The sequence below is a fragment of the Seriola lalandi genome, unplaced genomic scaffold (genome assembly GCF_002814215.2).
Source record: "Seriola lalandi dorsalis isolate HSWRI2012SDOR001 ecotype SW California unplaced genomic scaffold, Sedor1 jcf7180002053989, whole genome shotgun sequence".
NCBI classification, from domain to species: Eukaryota; Metazoa; Chordata; class Actinopteri; order Carangiformes; family Carangidae; genus Seriola; species Seriola lalandi.
The window spans coordinates 1-19,327 of NW_019524542.1; the positions used below are offsets into that span (position 1 = coordinate 1).

The window sequence follows — 19,327 nt, forward strand, 5'->3', positions numbered from 1 at the left end:
GGCTGTGCTGGAGTGCCCAGGTGTCGCTGATTGCTGTCTGCTGCCTCAGCCTACTTAAGGTCCCTGCGTCAGTCAGTCAGCGCTGGATTGTAGACTCAGCTACAGAGTTAGTTCCTTCTCCAGCTCCTAGAAAACGTATCCTAGTTGTTTCCATTTAGTCTGCCGTAAGACCCATTCTAACCTGTTTCTCTTCTGCCCAGGATCACCTGTACTCCCTCCAGCTTCCAGATCCCCTCCCCTGCCCGGCTCAGCTCACCTGCCTGCCACACTCCTCCAGCCATCATCCGCCTCATCATCTGTCCCTTCATCTGCCCCGCACCTTCCCTTGCAATAAAACTCCTTGTAACCGCCATCTGCCTCCTGTCTCTGCCTATTGAGTCCACCTACCTGGCCCGTAACACTGCTACAGGTGTTCAATGTCAATACTAGTCAGATATTTTAATAAATGCTGACAAAGTAAATCATTTTGATTTTTATTAATTTTTCTCCATGATTTGAGCAGATGCTCATCATGACATCTTCCTTTTTGAAGTAAATTTATTTTGTGCATTACAATAAAGCTGTAAATCCGCATAAACATGTCTGATAGCAACATTAATCTTTAGTCAAAGACTAAACTCTGCAGTTTTCTACACTACACTGTTCTCAAGCTCCACAGTATATGGAATAAGTGACATGTTATAATTTACCTATGTTATATGTGCTTGATATGTAGCCAAGCTTACTTCTTACCCACCTTAGCTCCACTGTCTGTCAGTTTTTGAATTTCATAAGCTTTATATTTTGGAGAATGTTACCACAGGTAGCATTCTCACTAGACAAACTAATCAGTAATTTGTTTCGATTACATTTATAATAAACCATAGCATTTACCATTTGTAATTCACTGTAGGTTACGATATGGCTATGGGAGATCGAGGAAGATTTACCATGTATGGCAGGCCATCCTGGGTTGGAGCCGCTCTGCCTCAATGTGTACTCCCTCCAGAATGCCTGCAACATGTACTGCACTGACTACGGTACTTTACGGTTGAGAGGAATACACCAATACATTTTGATTCTTTGTAAAAACATAGATTCTATGTAAATCAAAGATGTTAGGCAGTCTTGTTTTACTTCAGTGCACATAATTTTACAATGGTAATAACACACCACAAATGGAGTAACACACCCTCAAATAAATTAGTTTAGCTGCTCTTTGGTTTGTAAAGTTTTTCTATCAGCAGATAGTGTGCATATAATATATGAATTCAGAGAAGTCATTTCTTTAGTAACGATCAAGCATTTATTTACATTAAATGAGCCACTTATAATCAGTGATAATAAAAAAGCTGTAGGATTCACTGGATCCATAAAAAAAATTGTGAGACACAACATAGATATATGTTTGCAAGACTAAATGCCCTGTCGAGTTGTTTTAGTCAGTACAGGTATCTAGCCTATAGGAGCTTTATGGGCTGGTGCTGGGGCTTCCTTGGTCGCAGAATCTGGTTCGTCATTCCAGCCTGCCCGGTCCTACGCATCAGTACTGAGTTTCCTGACGCCACAGGCCCCAGTATGTTAGTTTTACACTGGCCCATGATAATAATAATAATAATAATAATAATAATAATAATAATAATACATTTTATTTAAAGGCGCCTTTCTTGGCACTCAAGGACACCGTACACAGTTACACAAATTGAGATTAAAAACACATTAAGAAGAAGCAACAATAAAAATGAAATATAAAAATAATAACAATACAAAAGTGACAGAGCAATTGGCATCAGATGGAAAAGGCAGTTTTAAACAGATGTGTTTTGAGTTGTGATTTGAAATGGGGGAATGAATCGATATTTCTGAGTTGGGGTGGTAGTAGATTCCAGAGACGGGGAGCAGAGCAGCTGAATGCTCTACTCCCCATGGTGGTGAGACGGGCGGAGGGGACAGACAGGTGTGTGGAGGAAGATGATCTGAGGGAGCGGGAGGGAGTGGGAACATGGAGGAGGTCGGACAGATATGGGGGGGCGAGGTTGTGGATTGGCCTTAAATGTTAATAGAAGGACTTTGAAATGAATACGGAACTGAACCGGTAGCCAGTGGAGCTGTTGGAGGACAGGAGTGATGTGGTGGATGGAGGGGGTACGAGTAATGATACGGGTGTGTTGTGCTGTGTTCTGGACCAATTGAAGTTTATGGAGGGATTTAAGAGGGAGGCCGAAGAGGAGAGAGTTACAGTAATCCAGACGGGAAGTGACGAGGCTGTGGACAAGGATGGCGGCAGTGTAAGGGAGGGGCGGAGGCGATTAATGTTTCGTAGGTGGAAGTAGGCAGACCGGTTAATGTTACTGATGTGGGATTGAAAGGATAGTGTGCTGTTAAGGATGACAGCACACTATCGATGAAATGTGTGTATTTAGTTTTATTTGTAGGCTATTTCATTTTGACCAAGTAGGTCAAATATTGTTTTTGTAGAGTATGAATTAAAAGGTTTTTGTAAAGTTTTATTAATACCTATGGGTTTATATATATACACACACACACACAGACACATACACGGTACAGTATACAGAATACCATATTTTAGTGTATGCGAACTGACCGAAGATCTAGTTTATTGAACAAGGTTGCCTGAGCTGATGGAATCAGGTGGCCACAGCAAATTAATTGGTCATTGTCAAATTTGTACTGTTTTCTTTCATGGTATATGGTGCATACACAAATACACAGCCTGGTAAAGTCTAGGCAGGAAGACAACAGCAAGCAGCACCTGGATTCAGCTTCAACCCTGCTTGCAGTGTTGCTTGCATGTTCCCCGTGTGTTTCTTCCAGGGACTCTCATTACTAGTACAAAGTGTGTGTGTGTGTGTGTGTGTGCCTGTACCTGTGTGTGTGATTACGTGTTGTTGTGAACAAGCTACATTTTTATCATAGATAATTACTGTAATTTACATAGATTTGTATGTAATTTAAGAAAGCAGAAAAATACTGTATAAATAATACAGTACCTTTTTTTTTTTTACAAAAATGGGAAATAAATGTAATTCATTATTATTGGCTTATGCCACTGCTTAAAATAAAAGTTTGGCTGTTAATTCACAGATAATTTCTGTAATTTTACAAACTTTTGTACACAATAAAAAAAAAATTCAGTTATTATCTGTAAAATTAGGATTTATTTTACAGTGCATGAAAAAAGTACAAGACAGTGAACTCCAAGAAAAAGAATCTGCACAAAGTACTAATCTGTCAGATTTTGAGTTTGTAACAATATCATCTCCACTGCACCCATTGACAAGCTATTGTTAGACATAGTTGACAATCGAAAGGATTACCAGGATTATCAGTCAATTTTGCTACTACCTGTGAACAGCCCACCAATAACAATGAAAACATCTGTGTTATTCAAAAGTGGCAAAACCTATTGGAGCTGAACTGTGTTGTTGTTGATGTTTGATGTTGGAGGTGTTGCTTCTAGATGCCCAAATTGAAATAGTTTCCTATAATTCAGCAATCAATCGCACTAAATCGCATAAAATATATGCTATAAGGGTTGAAACTTTCTAGCCTGTTCAGCAAATATACTTAAGTCACCGCAGGTGTTTTTCCCCAGCTGTTCTACCAGGACATCTGTTGTGATACAGTATCACTGATGATCATTTTAGCAACAGTTTTTGTGTCCTGTGTGATTTAGTGTTGATGTGCCCTTCATGTGTTTCCCACATGTCAACTTTCCATCCATCCTCCTACAGAATCCGTGTGACAGTTATTGTAGAGTTTCTGCATTATATCTACCCTTTCCAGTTTCTGGAATCACCTGAGTGGGACTCTCAAACCATCACCATGCAAATTAACAAACATTTAACAAACATGTCTTATTTATCTTATTTCTTTGTGCCATAGGCCTTTGTATATATTTTTCCTGGCATGAAAAGCGTAGGTGTAAATAATAACATAAACTCCGATTGTATTTCCAGGGTCCTAGTATTTTTGAATGCAGGGTTTGTAAACTGGCTAATCAAATCCAGTTGATGAATAATGAGTATTAGTATTATTGGTCAGTTTGATAAATTGTTAGACTTATATGATTAAAATGTTTAAATGATTAAAAGTTTTCTCAGTCTCAGATCTCAGCACTTACGTTGGGCTAAACTAAGACATAAGTTGTAATAAACTGGAATGATCATTTAACTTACACATATTAAACCAGCTTGCATCCTTTCAGCCTCATCTTTCTGTTAAATGTTTTATTCTCCACAGGTGACCCTGCAAGCTGTTAGTGAGTTTCAAGTGAAGTTATCTCAAATCTGCCCACATTGTAATCAGACGTCAATATGCAAATTTGGTATGTAGAGCTGGCAGTCAGCATTGGTGTGACAGGTCAAAAGGATACTGCTGGAGGAGAATACTAAGAACAGGGTCACATGACTGATAGACTATTTAAGGTATTCTTGGTAACAAGACAAACCAGTGGGATGCTTTCAGTCTTCACATAACCTTGACAAATGACACTGTTTGAAAACTCTGTCTGTGCAAATCTCCACATCACTACCTGCAATAAATATCATGTATGTGCCTCTGTAACTTTGGTTCAGTATATCTTACACTATATTACCTTTTCATTGTAACATTGGTTGTAATGCTCTCAACTGGTTCAATTGGAGAAAAACTCTAAATGCTCAGGTTTTATGAGGCCAAAACCACTGAAGCCAGAAAAGTAGGCTAATGCTGTCTGTATTATTGGGAAAATAAATTGTGTAATCTGTGTACATTTTTCTTTTTTTCGCACTCACACGTGTGTGTTCATGTTTGTGTGTGTGTGTGTGTGTGTGTGTGTGTGTGTGTGTGTGTGTGTGTGTGTGTGTGCAGAAATATTTGCTAAAGAGAATGGTATTCAGTATATTATTAGGAATCTTGGAATATGTTAAGGGAATCCTGAAAGATATCTTCCTCTTGGTATTTCAATTTCAAGACATCAAGATACTATGATACTAAATAATTGCCCCGTCTCCCCCTTTCGGAGCTTCACTGTGGGCTTCACTGCTCTCGCCTTCTTGCCTATTTTAGTCTGACACTGTCAGCTGTGTGGAATGTGCGACGCACATTGTGCAGACCCCGATCTGAGGGTCCAGCCTGCAGTCACCAGCAGTGACTCAAATCCTTCCTCCTCCTGTGCGTTACAGACAGCTCGCTGATAGTACGCAGTTTTACCGACAGATGCAGAATTGGTAAGTTTTCCTCTCGATACTTTCACAAGCGGTTAGAAAATTGAAGGAATCAGGAATTGTCTGCAGCTTGAGAGCACAACCAAATCTATTTTTACATGTGACGGAAAAGACAGCAGCAGATACTGTTACAGTGGGAGAATTTTAAGTCGCTTGTAGTCGGGAACTAAAAATAACTTCAGCAAAATTTGACAAATAGTTTGTGAGCACATGACTACAGTTAATGTTTTGAGTAGAACAGATGCAGTCAAATTTTTATACAGGCGTTTCCATGTCCAATCCTACTGTGAGTTCTATCACAGGATATGAAGTAACATTGAACTGCTCTTTGCCAATATGGTAGGCTGAATGTTAAAAAATAAATAAATGAAAATAAAGATGATGGTTAAGTAAGATAAAAATCCATGAAAATTAAACAAATATACACCCCCACACATAAATAAAATAATATAAAAATACATAAATGCAGCAAACCCACGCCCTTGTACAGAATTGTTTTAGCTGCTGCCTTATTTAATCGTGCAATAACAAACTGAATGACCAAAATGTCAGTTCAGTTGAAAGTTCAAAATTTCATTTACAGATAACAACGAAAGGAAAATCAATAACTATACTTTAGTTTCAGCTATAGCCACAGTTATCTCACAAGCTAGCTTTCACTTGATATAGATGACTGACTAGCTCTTCAGTTAGCTTACTGTAATATTAGTAGTAGCAGTCTCACTGTGATCACTAGCTATAGTGCAATAACTGCAACCTTGGCAATAATACAAAGCCAGAGTGCAGTAACTACACAGCCAAAATGCTGTGCATTGTTTTGTAGATCTGTTTTTTAGTTGAATGCAATTTGAAAAAGCTGTTTTCACAGAAATTACATATTCTGTAGCATAATATTTTTTGTCTGGTAAAACATAACTTCAGATACCTTATGACTGAGTTTTGACCAACTCGATTTGTGTGTACTAATTTATAGTAGTCGTAAGTCGTAGGTCAGGGGTCCCCAAACTTTTTCCTGTGAGGGCCACATAACTTTTCCCTTCTCTGATGGGGGGCCGGGTTCAGTTTGTAACAGAAAAAGTGTGACGATCGCAGGGGTGCCTAAATGTAAAAATGTATTGTTTTCTAGAAAGCCACACATAACCAAATAACCCTTTCCGGGTTCTTCACAGAAAAAAAAGTCAGGAAATAAATAATAATACTATTAATGAAATAAATAATAATAGTTCAGGGGGCCGGGACAAATGTGGGGGCGGGCCGTATCCAGCCCGCGGGCCTTAGTTTGGGGACCACTGTCGTAAGTGGTGGCTCACAGTCTGAAGAAATACTAAATATTTGCACACACCAACCCTGAACTACTGTACATGAGTCAAATTTATCTCAAATTAGAATGCATATATGCAATGCATAAAACAATTATTCCTAAATTAACATAAAAAATGGTGGTGGCAGTTACAGCTAAATAAAAGCCCATTTTACCTCTAATTTTACCTTATACCACTCAGCTAATTAAAAAGAAAGCTGTGCAGTGTTTGTATCTGTTTGTATTTGTTATTGTTTGAAGGTAGTTTTAGTGCAAAACAAGAGAGCACCTGTGAGAGGGGAATTAGTAGTTGTATAAAATAGTCACACATTTGTATCAGTAAATTTGAGGTCACAGAGAAAAAATGCTCTAGGAGTTGCACATTTGTAGAGTTTTTCTCTCCCACAAACACAACACAACAGTAATACCTTCTCAAATTCTTCATTGCAGGTGCACAAATCATGCTTTACAAATCAAAAATTAAGAAACTTTTTTCTTGGATAATTTTTATTGCACAAACACAAGTCAATAACTACAACTGTTTGAATCTTCCACTACGAGTCCCAAATGGCAAGCTCTACACACTCTGACTTTTGCACCAAAATTCTTTGTGAAATGTGGAGCAAAAGTGATTTGTACCTGTGGCACCGCAACCCATGCCCACCTCTTATGTAGAGGCTGCATACAAAAACGCTTATCCCGACTCACCTCTTGTCTTTTCTGGATCGATCGCACCGTTTGCAGTTATGTATGATCCAGCCTCTCCAGCTGGCTGGTCGAAGGACAAAATAATGTAATAACAATTATAAAAGAATAAATATTAGAGTAACCATAGTGAAATGTAAAACTACATGTAGTGCAGTCCAGTACATTATGCCAAGTTGCTTGGTACAACCAACATGGCGGCAAGGTTTATCCAACAGCCAATGCAACCTCTACGTAAGAGGTTGCTGTGGCTTGAGGTGCCACAAGTACATATCATTTTTCTTCAGACATCTTAACATCTTTGCTAGCATCATGTTCCTGAAAGCCTTGATCAATTCATCCAATCATATTTTCTCTAACCTTGCCCTAGTCTTTAAGGTGACCCTGCTGAAGGATGTCTTCTACCTCAGAGCACCACCACCCCTTGTACACCCCACTGCCCTCATTCCCCTTGTCCACTCCAGGAGTCCCAGCTATGCCCAATGCTACTTTGTGCCAGGAGTGGGAGCAAACCCATCACCTCCTATTCCATCTGGGGAACCTTTCCCTGCTGCTGGGCGTGGTCATCCCAACTACCCTTGGTCTGCACATGATCTTGCTGCGCCTCCTCCTCATAACAGGTCAGTCCACAGTGCCCCCTGCTGATGGCATTCCTGTGTTCGTAATACTGTAACTTGGAATATTGGAGGATACTAATAATGTCAACAGATGTTTTTATCATAATCAAAACTGTCCCGTGCATCAAAGCATCAGTAAATTGTTACCAGCTTGTTGAGGATTTGGTTCAGTTTAAGTTGACATTTGGAAGATTTGGATTTTTTTAAATCTGTTCTGCACAGAGGGATCAATTCAACAGAGCTGAGGTCATAAAAGGCTCTGATAATAGCAGATAAAGGAAGGAGAGAACGGCAGATGGAAAAAGCACTTCCAACATGTTTATCTTCTACTTGGAAAGAGAGTGGAGACAGGAAGCAGCAGATTTATGGGAAATGTGGTTATAATTTTGACAGTTCATTTATGTAAATTGACCTTTGGCCAAAGCTAGTCTCAGAGAGGAAAGAGGAAGAGTAAACTAACAGAGCTAGAATAGTTAGTCTTGTAAGGTAACTTTAAAACATCTTGGGTATTCTTGTATTATCAAAGTCTACATGGGTCATAAGTATAGTAATATATTTGGACAAATAAATCAATAAATTAATGCATTAATTAATTTTATATTAATTTAATGAAAAAAATGTGTTGTTTTACGCTGCAGCTGAATTAAATATCCTTTTCCTTGCAATTTATTCTAGTTTAGTGTGTCGAATTTTCCTGCATAACTAAGTTCATTAATCACTCTTAAATACCTGACCCATATATATATATATATATCATGGGTATGGGTATATGTATCAGTGGCGGCTGCTGGTCTTAAAAGGAGGGGAAGCTCATTTTCGGCCTACATCATAAAATGTGTCCGTTTATTTATATGTAAATTCGCAGTGACAGAAGAGAGTCGCCAAACACAAAGCTAGTCGTTTTTAACAAAGACAAAGTCGCTGAGGATCAGTAACATCTCCAGATCAACTCCGAACAACGGAATGAAAAACTAGAAAACTGCTCCGGTGGATGCTTATACTTCAAGATCGCTGATTCGCTCATTTCGCTGTCAATCAAAAAGGGACTCAGCCTCAGACAGATCATCCAATCATCATGCAGAAGCCGAGCGTCCGGGCCAGCCCACTGTCCCATAGACCCCCAGAGACGCTGAGCGTCCGATGGGCGGGACAAAGCCCAGCATTTATCCAATGACCGTCTAGTTTCGCAGCAGTGGAACAACCCACTCTCTGCTTCCCCATTGAAGTCAGGAGACGCTCGGCGTCTACACTGTGTAAAGCTCTGTGGCGCTGCGGGGATGAATGAAAAGGAAGTCGTGTCGGTTACCTGTGATAAGCAGCTGATTCTGAACAAAAGATGAACGTGTTCTAGCACATATTTAGTCAATGAAATGTTCACACAACAGGACATATTTGACCACTTATTTTGTTGACATTTTAGGGGAAGCTGAGCTTCCCTTGCAGTCTTAGAGCAATCGCCACTGATATGTATATATACTTTATGAATGACTTTATGAATGGCTCGTATTTAACAAATAATAATTGATTGTTTAATTCCAAGTGAATTCAGTTTATACTTATGATGTATCTACATTTCATACATTTTAGTGACACATATGGTTGCACGGCTGTTATAAAAATCAGAAACTTGAAATTACAACTACAGTAGCTATATATGATATTGTCTTTATTAATATATTAAATCAGACTGAAGTATTTAACTTTAGATTGAGAATCTCTGAATCAACTTTTAATTAGTTTATAGCTATATCTTCCCCTAAATACACGTTGTTCTCTGTCTTTAACCCTCACAGGATGTGGTCTCTTAATTTCATGGGCGACTCTGTATAGGTGCAACCTGGATGTGATGGTTTGGAACGTGGTATTTCTGGTGGTCAACTTCATGCATTTCTTCTTCCTCGTGTACAAGCGAAGGCCAGTGAGTTAAAAACAACATGCCCTCATTGACACTCTAAAAGCCACTTACATTCAGGCCATTCAAGTGTTTATTTAGGCTCAGTGCTGAGTTTTTCTTCGCTGTCTCTGGCAGGAAGCAGCATATCCTCTTGGGTTCAGGCATGCTTTATGTTAATAAGATGCAGGGTTTTTTTTTCAAATACATGGGTGCCACTGGAGGATTTAGTGTAAGAAAGGGACCTCTAGCAAGCTGGTGGAGCCAGACCAGGACTTTTCATAATGTGACAGGAGACAGGTCCTCCACAGTCACTTTTCCTTTTCCCAATTCACCAACTCTTTGAATGTTATTTCAATTTGACCACAGCAACATTATTGAATTTTGCTTTTTATGTTAGATTTTCATTGGAAAGATGAGGTAAGGTTATGACTCGTCTCTGTCAGATTAAGATCGACAGGGAGCTGCGGTCAGTCTACAAGCGAATGTTTGAGCCCCTCCATGTGAAGGAGGCTCTGTTTCAGAGGCTCACAGGACAGTTCTGCACCATCCAGACACTGAAGAAAGGCCAGGCCTACGCTGCTGAGGACAAGACCTCTGTGGATGAACGTCTCAGCATTCTCCTCAAAGGAAAGTATGTGCATTTTGTCTGAATCCAGGTGCAGCTGTTGTTCTGTCAGTCATCCTTTATAAATGGACAAGTCTCAGTGATTGATTCATACTGTTCAAATGACAGATATTGCATTTCTTATTACTGGTTGTTACATTCCCTGTGAGAGTCATGGGGTACAGGAAAACAGATTCAACCAAAAATAAGGAATTTAAAAAACAACAAAAAAACAACAACAGTGGAACACTCAATGGGTAGCTATATTTGTACCTAACCACGGAATAGGAATACTATCACTATCAGAATATATTTTGTAGACTTTTAGAGTTAATTTCAGAGTGAATTTGGATATTTTTAAACAATCATGAATTTGAAACCTATGAAATAATTTTGAGACTATTTCTAAGAGTAATGTGGGACTCTATCTATCATTAGAGGAAATGGAACTTCAAGGAACTAAGTTCTTTGGCTTCACCAATCAACAAGTGGCTTCCACACAATACACATTTTTGTATTTCAGATTAATCAGAGTTTTGACTTTGACTTTGAAGTTTCTCTGTGACAGGATGAAGGTATCATACAGAGGCCATTTCCTCCACAACATCTATACCAATTCATTCATCGATTCTCCAGAGTTCAGGTCTACTGAAATGCACAGAGGAGAGAAGTTCCAGGTAATATAAAAATCAGATAAATAAAATCATCATTGCTTACTGCGTTAAAAATCTTTGAATAAATAATGAAAAATATTTGATGTTTTACCATACACTTAGCCTTTATGTGGGGTGAAATGAATAATCGGACAGAGCTTTATTTAACCTGATGCTCCTAAGAATTGACTAATAGGTTATACAATCCTCACTTCTTGAAAAACAAATTTGTTACTGTAATTGACAGGTGACTATCATGGCAGAGGAGAACTGTAAGTTCTTGTGTTGGTCGCGAGAGAGGCTTACCTACTTCCTGGAGTCAGACACTTTCCTCAGTGAGGTGTTCAGGTACCTCATAGGGAAAGACATCACCAACAAACTGTACTCTCTGAATGACCCAACACTCAGTGACAAGGTAGGGCTAGTTCTGATGTCAGATTATATTAAAAAATGTTGTTTTAGTGTTTAGCAGCAAAAATGCTGGAAGTATTAACACTTTAATAGTGTACTATATGAAAGTTATAACAATTCTTATTGTGCTTATGTTGTTGTTGATGATGTTGGTGATTAAATGTGTCCCAGGCAGTGAAGAAGATGGACCGTGAGCCCAGCCTTTGCTCTCAGCTGTCTATGATGCAGATGAGGAACAGCATGGCGAGTACAAATGACACTGATGATGTTCTCAACCAGATCCTACGAGGAGGATCAGCTGGATCATCGCTCCGTAAGTCACTTTATCACACAATAAGATTAAAGCTATTAGAGGTATTATGTGTAGAAGTAGCCTAGTCACAAAATAAAAAAAAATACGGAAGAGAGGCTTTCATTTGGAATAAGCTTGTATTAGAGAGGCCTTTTTTTCCCCATGTTAAATGGTTAATATTAATGTACATTTTGTCGATTGATGACATTATTTTGTTGTTGTTTAGTCTGACAATGGAGAAAATGTACACAAGGGAAAATCTCCTGGCTTTAAAGTGTACCAGAGATGTCATCACACTTGTTAGCCAGGGAGTTATGATTCCCAATGAGGACTGATTGTAGAAAAGGCTTATATCTCCATCGCCTAGCCAGTAGCTTAGGCCTGGCTCTCCATCCGCGGTACGGCTTCTTCAGCTCAACTGGTATGTGATGTTCAATTCCATGTCTGGTACGCTCTAAAGCCAAGAGTTCAGGTTAGTACACTGTAAAGCAAGGAGGTCCTCCCTCACACACACTATTTTCTCCATTTTCAGAAAAAACAACAACGCAGAATAAAGATCCCAATCGACAAAAACACACTAATATACTGTAAAAAAACAAAAAAAAACCAACTATGAGCTATGAGGACTTGCTGCCACTCAGCCAGCGCATTATTCTTTTTGATGGCATTGGCATCATCAACAATAAAGAAATGAGTATAGGTATGAGTCTGAGAAAACAGCAGAGTTAAGTGAAAGTAGTTGGTTACCTTGCTGAGAAGTTGGCGTTGTGTAGCTTGTTGTCTGCAAAAACCACTTCATGCATTTGTTATCTCTGGACTGGAGTACTGAATTTTCATTTTATAAATCAAATCAAATCAAATCAAATTTATTTATAAAACACATTTAAAACAACAGCCAAAGTGCTGTACAATCAACAACATAAAAACAACACAGCAAGAACAGAAACTGGTGAAAACAGACAGAAATGACAGCATAAAAATGTCATATCTGGATGTGGCAAGAGTCCGAGTTGTATACAGAGTGAACAGGAATGGAGGCTTAAGTTAAAGATCCTCTGGAGAGGCTCAGCCAGCCGGGCTGCACAGTCAAGTCAAGTCAAGTCATTTTTATTTGTATAGCGCCAATTCACAATATACATTATCTCAAGGTGCTTTCCAAATTGAGCAGGGAACCAACAATTCCCACCAAGAGCAATCACTAGGCGACAGTGAAAACGAAAAACTTCCTTTTAAGAGGCAGAAACCTCAAGCAGAACCGGACTCAGGGTAGGCAGCCATCTGAGAGAGAGAGATACAGAGAGAGAGCAAGAGACAGAACAGAGGAAAAGAACAATATAATAATAGTGACAGTAGTGAAAGTAGCGTCAGTAACAGCGATATTACTATCGCTGTTACTGCCGCTACTAGTGGCAACTGTAGTGCTCATACTGATAAAAATGGTAATGACAGCTAATAAAATTAATAATGATCATTGTTAATCATACTAAATTTTAGCAGGTTTAGCAGCAGGTGTTAAACAGGATCATGGGGGCAGTAGGTGTTTGCAGGTTTACAGGTCCAGACTCTAAAGCTCTGGAGGTGAGAGGACCTGTGGAGAGTAACAGCATAGAGAAGGAGAATGGAGAGAGAGAGGCACACAGCCTGGGCACTTCATGTGCTTGAGGGAAAAAGCAAAGGGCTAGAATGATGCAGTGATATTCAGAAAGTTTACAGTAATCTCGTCGGCAGAACAACCTGGACTGTACTATACTAAGTTTACTGATTTATTGAGACTGACAAAAGGTACAAAGCCTGACTTTTATAAAAGAATAGGAAGCTAACTGAAAGTTAAGGCATAAAAATACATTTTAAGTTTAGATTTGAAAGTCTGAACGGAGTCAGACAGTCAGATATCAGCATCGAGCCTTTAACTCTGGGAACAGAGAGGAACCCTAAATTCTGGGAACAGAGGACATGAGATGGAGTATAAGGTTTAAGCAGATCAGACATGATCTGCTTAAGTATGATGGAGCAAGTCCATTTAGAACCTCATATGACATCAGCACCTTAAAGTCTGATCTGATATGAACAAGAAGCCAATGAAGGGAGGCTAAAATCGGTGTAATATGGTAACATTTTCTGGATTTAGTAACAATTCTAGCTTCGGATTTCTGAACCATTTGAAGGCTTTTAATACGAGCATGTGGCAGGACAGAAAACAAAATGTTACAATAATCAAGTCTTGATGAAACGAAAGCATGAATTCAGCATCAGTCTTAGACCCAGAGAAAAGACAGAATCCTAGCTATGTTACGTAGATGAAAAAAGACAGTCTTGGTGATATCATTAATGTGCTGATCAAAGGAGAGGGAAGCCAGTTAGGTTAGAGTGACATGGTATTCTCTCGCAACTGTCTCGTGAATGACGTCACACACAACTTCAGGCTCTGCTCATGGTTGAATGTAAACAACAATGGCGACGATGTGTGAGAACTCCATTGGTACATAGTACAGTCTAAGACCAACTGCCAATTGGTTTTATCCCAGCAGATCTTCTCCATTACTGTGATATGCACCTGTGCATCTATTGTTCACCAGCAGAACCAGTCCTCCACCTTTATTCTTCCCACTACGTCTCAGTTCTAGAACCTTCATGCAGCTAACCTTCTCCTTCTAACCTGGTAGCTCTAGATTACATGAGCTAGGCTAACAAAGACACTCAAACCTTCCCTCCCCCACACACCAGGTGGTCTCATTGGCCATTTTGAGTAATTTCTTTGTTTCTGCTTTCTTGTGTAGTCTTCTTTGTTCAGGCCATGTGGCCATTTTGAATCGAAATTTGAAATTTGAGGACTTTAATTAATTTTAAAGTTATTATAGTTATAAAGTTATAATATAAATTTATGATAGCCAATAAATTGATAGACAACCAAAGGTCCAACATTTATGGTGTCCCACTTGTGAGGCAGAGCTCAGACCCAACATATGATATTCCAGTTTTTAAAAATTACTACATTTTTGTTTTCACTTTGTCATAATGGGGTACTGAGTGTAGATTCGATGAAGGGAAATTAATTTAAATGATTCCAGCATACAGCTACAACATAATAAAATGTGGAAACCGTGAATGGGTCTGACTGCTTTCTGATTGCACTCAATGTCAGTGTGTGTATTCTTCTCTAGTGTGAATTGTTTGCTATATGGATGAAAGTTTGTGTCCTTTGTGACGTGACACTTCTGCCAAGATCATGCATTATTTATCTTTATTGCATATATGCTATTTATATATAAAAACATCAAATTGATTTAGTTGTAATATTTTTATTTTTTATTTTAGAAAAATCACCTGGCACCAAGAGCTCAAAGATGAAGCCCATAGAAGAAGGCATGGAGGATGACGTTTTCAAAGATTCTGCTCCCTCTAAGTCTTACCATATGGCCAGCATTTCCACTGAGGAAGTGTAGCCAGGGGAACAATACACATCATCAATTTCATATTATACTGTATAGGTATGCTTTGCAAGTTAACAACTAGAGCCTGAATGAACACTAGCATGGCTGATACTAATGAATGTAAAAGACCTGTTTGTGTTTATTTGGAAATTGGTGTGCTGCATTTTTTCTCCACCATAGAGTGCTGACAAGTTTATTTTTATGCTGTATAATGTCAGTACATATGTTGGTCATAGTTCTTTATATCAATCGTATCATGTACACGAATAATATAGGTCTATATATTATTATATTTTTTAAGCTGTGAGCAGCAGAACAGGCTGTAAAACAGAACTGATATATTATCACCTTACAAAATTGCTATGGTGAACAAACAACTGGTCATCCAACAGACACAAAGCAATATTATCATCATGAAGTGGTGTTTGTGTTTACCAGATGAATTTCACTCTTCTTATAGCTTTGGTTTGGTCTTCACCAACTCCCAAGAAAAATATCTGGCTTTTCTAGCTATGTTCAAAAGCTAGAAACCTTGTCTGTTGTTTGTATGTTTGGTGCTGAGCAGGTAGTTTTTGGTGAGCTTTTAGAGCTGTTTCCCTCTAATCAGCTGCTTGCCACTAGAAACAAGGTTGATGAGAATGATGGATCACACAGGGTCGTTGAGGGTGTGTCACATGGTGTGTGCTCACAACTATTTAACAGGGAAAAATTTTTGTGTTAATAATAGTGAAACATACAAAACCCATAATGTTTTGGTTAGCCATGCTAAAATACTAACCACAAATTCTGACTTGAAGACACTAAAATGCCACGTGACTGTAAAAGCGGTGTATTTCACGCCTTCATGTACAACTCTGTAAAGGTCATTATGGCAGCAATGAGTTTCCCTACCACGTTCACAATTTCTAGGTAAACAGCAGAATGCAACAATGCTTCATCGGGAAACAACCATGTTCTTCCTGTGGTTGTTTTCTGTCCAATCATCCACTTGCGTAATTGGCCAACGCAGAACCTCTCCTGATGGCGTCACATTGTGTTTCAGAAAAAGACCTGATTCTTTTTTTTCCCCTCAAGACTCAGCATCAGTCTGCAGGAGTCCCCTGTTGTGTCATACCTCACTGCATAAATCACAGACTGTAAATAAAGATGGATGTAGCTTCAATGATGTCACCAATAGGTTTCTAAAGAGAGGTTTTGTCACCTGTCACTCTAAGTGGCATTTCCTTAATTATGCAGAGCTTTGAGCCTTAATAAAATGAAAGTTATATAAAAATTCACGCCCTGTACAGTTGTCATTAGATATAAAGACCAAGGCAGTTTTTGTACAAGGCTGTAAACTTTAACATAGGAGTCTATGTGGACTGACTCACTTTTGGAGCCTGCGTCCAGTTGTCATTCGAAGAACTGCAGTTTTTGGTTCTTCCGTGTTTACTTAATTTCCAGCCTTAAAGATTGCTACTTGACATTAATGTGGGAAGGGCTGTAGCCATAAAGCCAAAACAGAGTCTTTGTCCAGATACATAGTACACTACTGTACTTTTCAATCACAGGCAAAAAGATAATATTCAGACTACTTGTTATATTACATACTGTCCCATCTTAAATACAACCTGTTGTAACTTCTCATAGATTGACATATACCAATCCCAAATCAGTCAGCACAGTAATCACTCATCATTTTCATTCACTGGTGCTTTGCAACAGCTCCTGTTTTGCAGTCAAGTGCACATGGGTTCCCCATCATTGTGTCTGTATTTATTCATTGTAACAGTGAGAAAAAGTTCCATTATTCATCAAATAAAGTGCCTAGCTCAACAAGTGTTATCATCAGCTTTGGTAAAGATAAGTAAGAGATATTGCTGGCCTCTTATTAATTCCAGCCTATCAGTGACTAAATCAGTTGCTGACCTCGACATAGACTCCTCCGATTTTTCAGTAGTCTGAATTTGGACACAAACTCCCAAAAAGTGGATTCATCATAAAGAGTGACGCCTTCAACATTACATTTAGTTATTTGTTTATATAAAATATATAGATTACTCTCAAAAAAGATATAAATTCTTTAATTTGTTTCTGGAAATCTCTTCTCTTTGTCTGATATGAGCATTCATGCAAACCCATCTTTATTATATTTTTCATTTTATATATACATGCACTGAACTGAATTGTCAAAGTAAAGGTAAATGTGATATTTAAGTATTTGGAGGAGTGGAGTGCCACCCTGTGGCCACAATGTGCCATCCATGCTTCAGCCTTGAGGACTTACATGGAGAAAAACCTACTAAAAGGGTGACAATCCTCAGTTGCTTGGACAGTTTCTTTAGTTTCATCCACTATTTAGGAATGTCTACATATGTCTGGATATGGCAGATCCCTATTAATGATTGATAAAACAGTGAATTTATAGAAAAGTCTTGAAATAGCTGAAATGTATTACTTTTGTAATGGATAAAACAATATCACCAATAAATAATATAAAGATACATGAAAATATTACTCACTGATAACTTTGGAATCAGTGATATATTAAAGAACTTGTGAGATTGTTGGCCTTAAGGCTTTACCATGGTGATAATCAAATCAGACTGGATATTTTTTCTGTGCAGTCAATCTTTTGTTACTTTTGAATGTTTCATTATAACACACCAGAATAGTTAAAGTATGACATGTAAATGTTATGAGTAATAAATTATATCACACACTACTTTCTACTTTACTGCCTTATTTTGTAATGTGTTTTCTGAGAATTTCTGAGAATATCTTTTTTGTTTTTTTGTGTGTTTTTTAGTCATGATTTGTTGTTTAAAATGTACCCTATAAATAAATAGCCTTGACTGTGGCTGTTGTTGGTTTTGATTTAATACCAAGTCCCACCAGAAGAAGTAGAAGCATTTTGTACGTCTCCTCCAGTAGTTCGAAAGGGTCAAACCTCTCATAATGACAGGTGAACACTTTAACGTTGTCAGTGTAAATGGCAGTTAATTTTGTCTATAAGTTATGCGACTTTACTTTTTGTACTATTATTTTGAAGAGCACCACTCTTATTTTGTAACTTCCTGTTATCGAAGACACTAGACTTCCTGCTCCCGTCTCGGTAAAAACAACGTGCTCACGATGCTACAGAACTGGTAAAACATGCAAACAAACTATTAACATGTGGTATCTTGTGTTGACACTTGTGAACGGTCATTTTATCGTGGTTTACTCCGTGTTTTTGTGTCAAGGTATTTCTCATGTAAGGACTATTACTGCGAGGTGGGTGTGTGAGAAAGACGGGCTGCTGGCAGGCTGAGCTCAAACTTAGCGCCCTTGGAAGCAGAAGTAGGTAGGAGGAGACTAACGTGTATTCATTATAAAAAGAGTGGTTCATTTTATTAAAACTGAGAGAAACTGTCATTATTTTATTTAATAAGTGCTGCAACTCATAGCAGTTTAAAAACGGTAAATTCATGTAAAAATGTATCGTTTAAGTTTAAAATGTGAACATGATTTCTATGTATTATTTACTGAAATCTGGTACCATGGCATTTGTATTTCTGTCCACTTTCATAGTTGTCACGGTGTCAGAAGGTGTTAAAATGCCAGTTGTGAAGGAGGAGAGAATAAAAGTCGAACACCAGTCGAAGCTCTCTGCATCTTTTGTGGTAATTCCAAGTGGGCCGCTACAGTCAGGACAAACTGACCATAATATGACAGAGAAGCGTGTTTTTCTTCATATTTGTCCTGTTTTAACTAGAGCACAGGTAAAACATCAAACTGAGGCTTTCCTGATAGAAAAGACAGTCAAAGTGAAAAAAGGCACAGAATGTTATTTAATGATGTTAATGCTGTTGTTGGGTCTGAGCTCTACCTGGGCACCATTATGTCAACAGTACTCTACCTCATGAGCTGGACACCAAATATGTTAGATTTCGGTTGTCTATCAATTTATTGGCTATCACAAATTAAGAATAACTTTAAAATGAATTAAAGTTCACGGGGCACCAGCCTAAACTAATAGACAAAATAGCCAATATGGGGGTGTCGTGTAGCGTAGTGGTTTAAGCAGGCGCCCCATGTGTAGAGGCTACAGTCCTCGCTGCAGTCGGCCCCGGTTCGAATCCCGCATCGGACGGCCTTTCACTGCATGTCATTCCCCCTCTCTCTGCCTCCCCGTTTCCTGTCACTCTCCACTGTGCTGTCCATTAAAGGCATAAAAGCCCAAAAAATATAC

At 38.5% G+C, this 19,327-nt stretch overlaps 1 protein-coding gene across 1 annotated transcript; it reads left to right on the plus strand.

Annotated features, from left to right (window-relative positions):
- The first annotated feature begins 5,057 nt into the window (after positions 1-5,057).
- Positions 5,058-17,818, plus strand: popdc1 (popeye domain cAMP effector 1). Its single transcript, XM_023402789.2, has 8 exons — positions 5,058-5,210; positions 7,583-7,832; positions 9,623-9,747; positions 10,167-10,354; positions 10,896-11,004; positions 11,228-11,395; positions 11,563-11,704; positions 14,999-17,818. The coding sequence occupies exons 2-8, from the start codon at positions 7,607-7,609 to the stop codon at positions 15,124-15,126; spliced, it is 1,086 nt and encodes a 361-aa protein (XP_023258557.1). The 5' UTR covers positions 5,058-5,210; positions 7,583-7,606; the 3' UTR covers positions 15,127-17,818.
- The last annotated feature ends 1,509 nt before the right edge of the window (positions 17,819-19,327 follow it).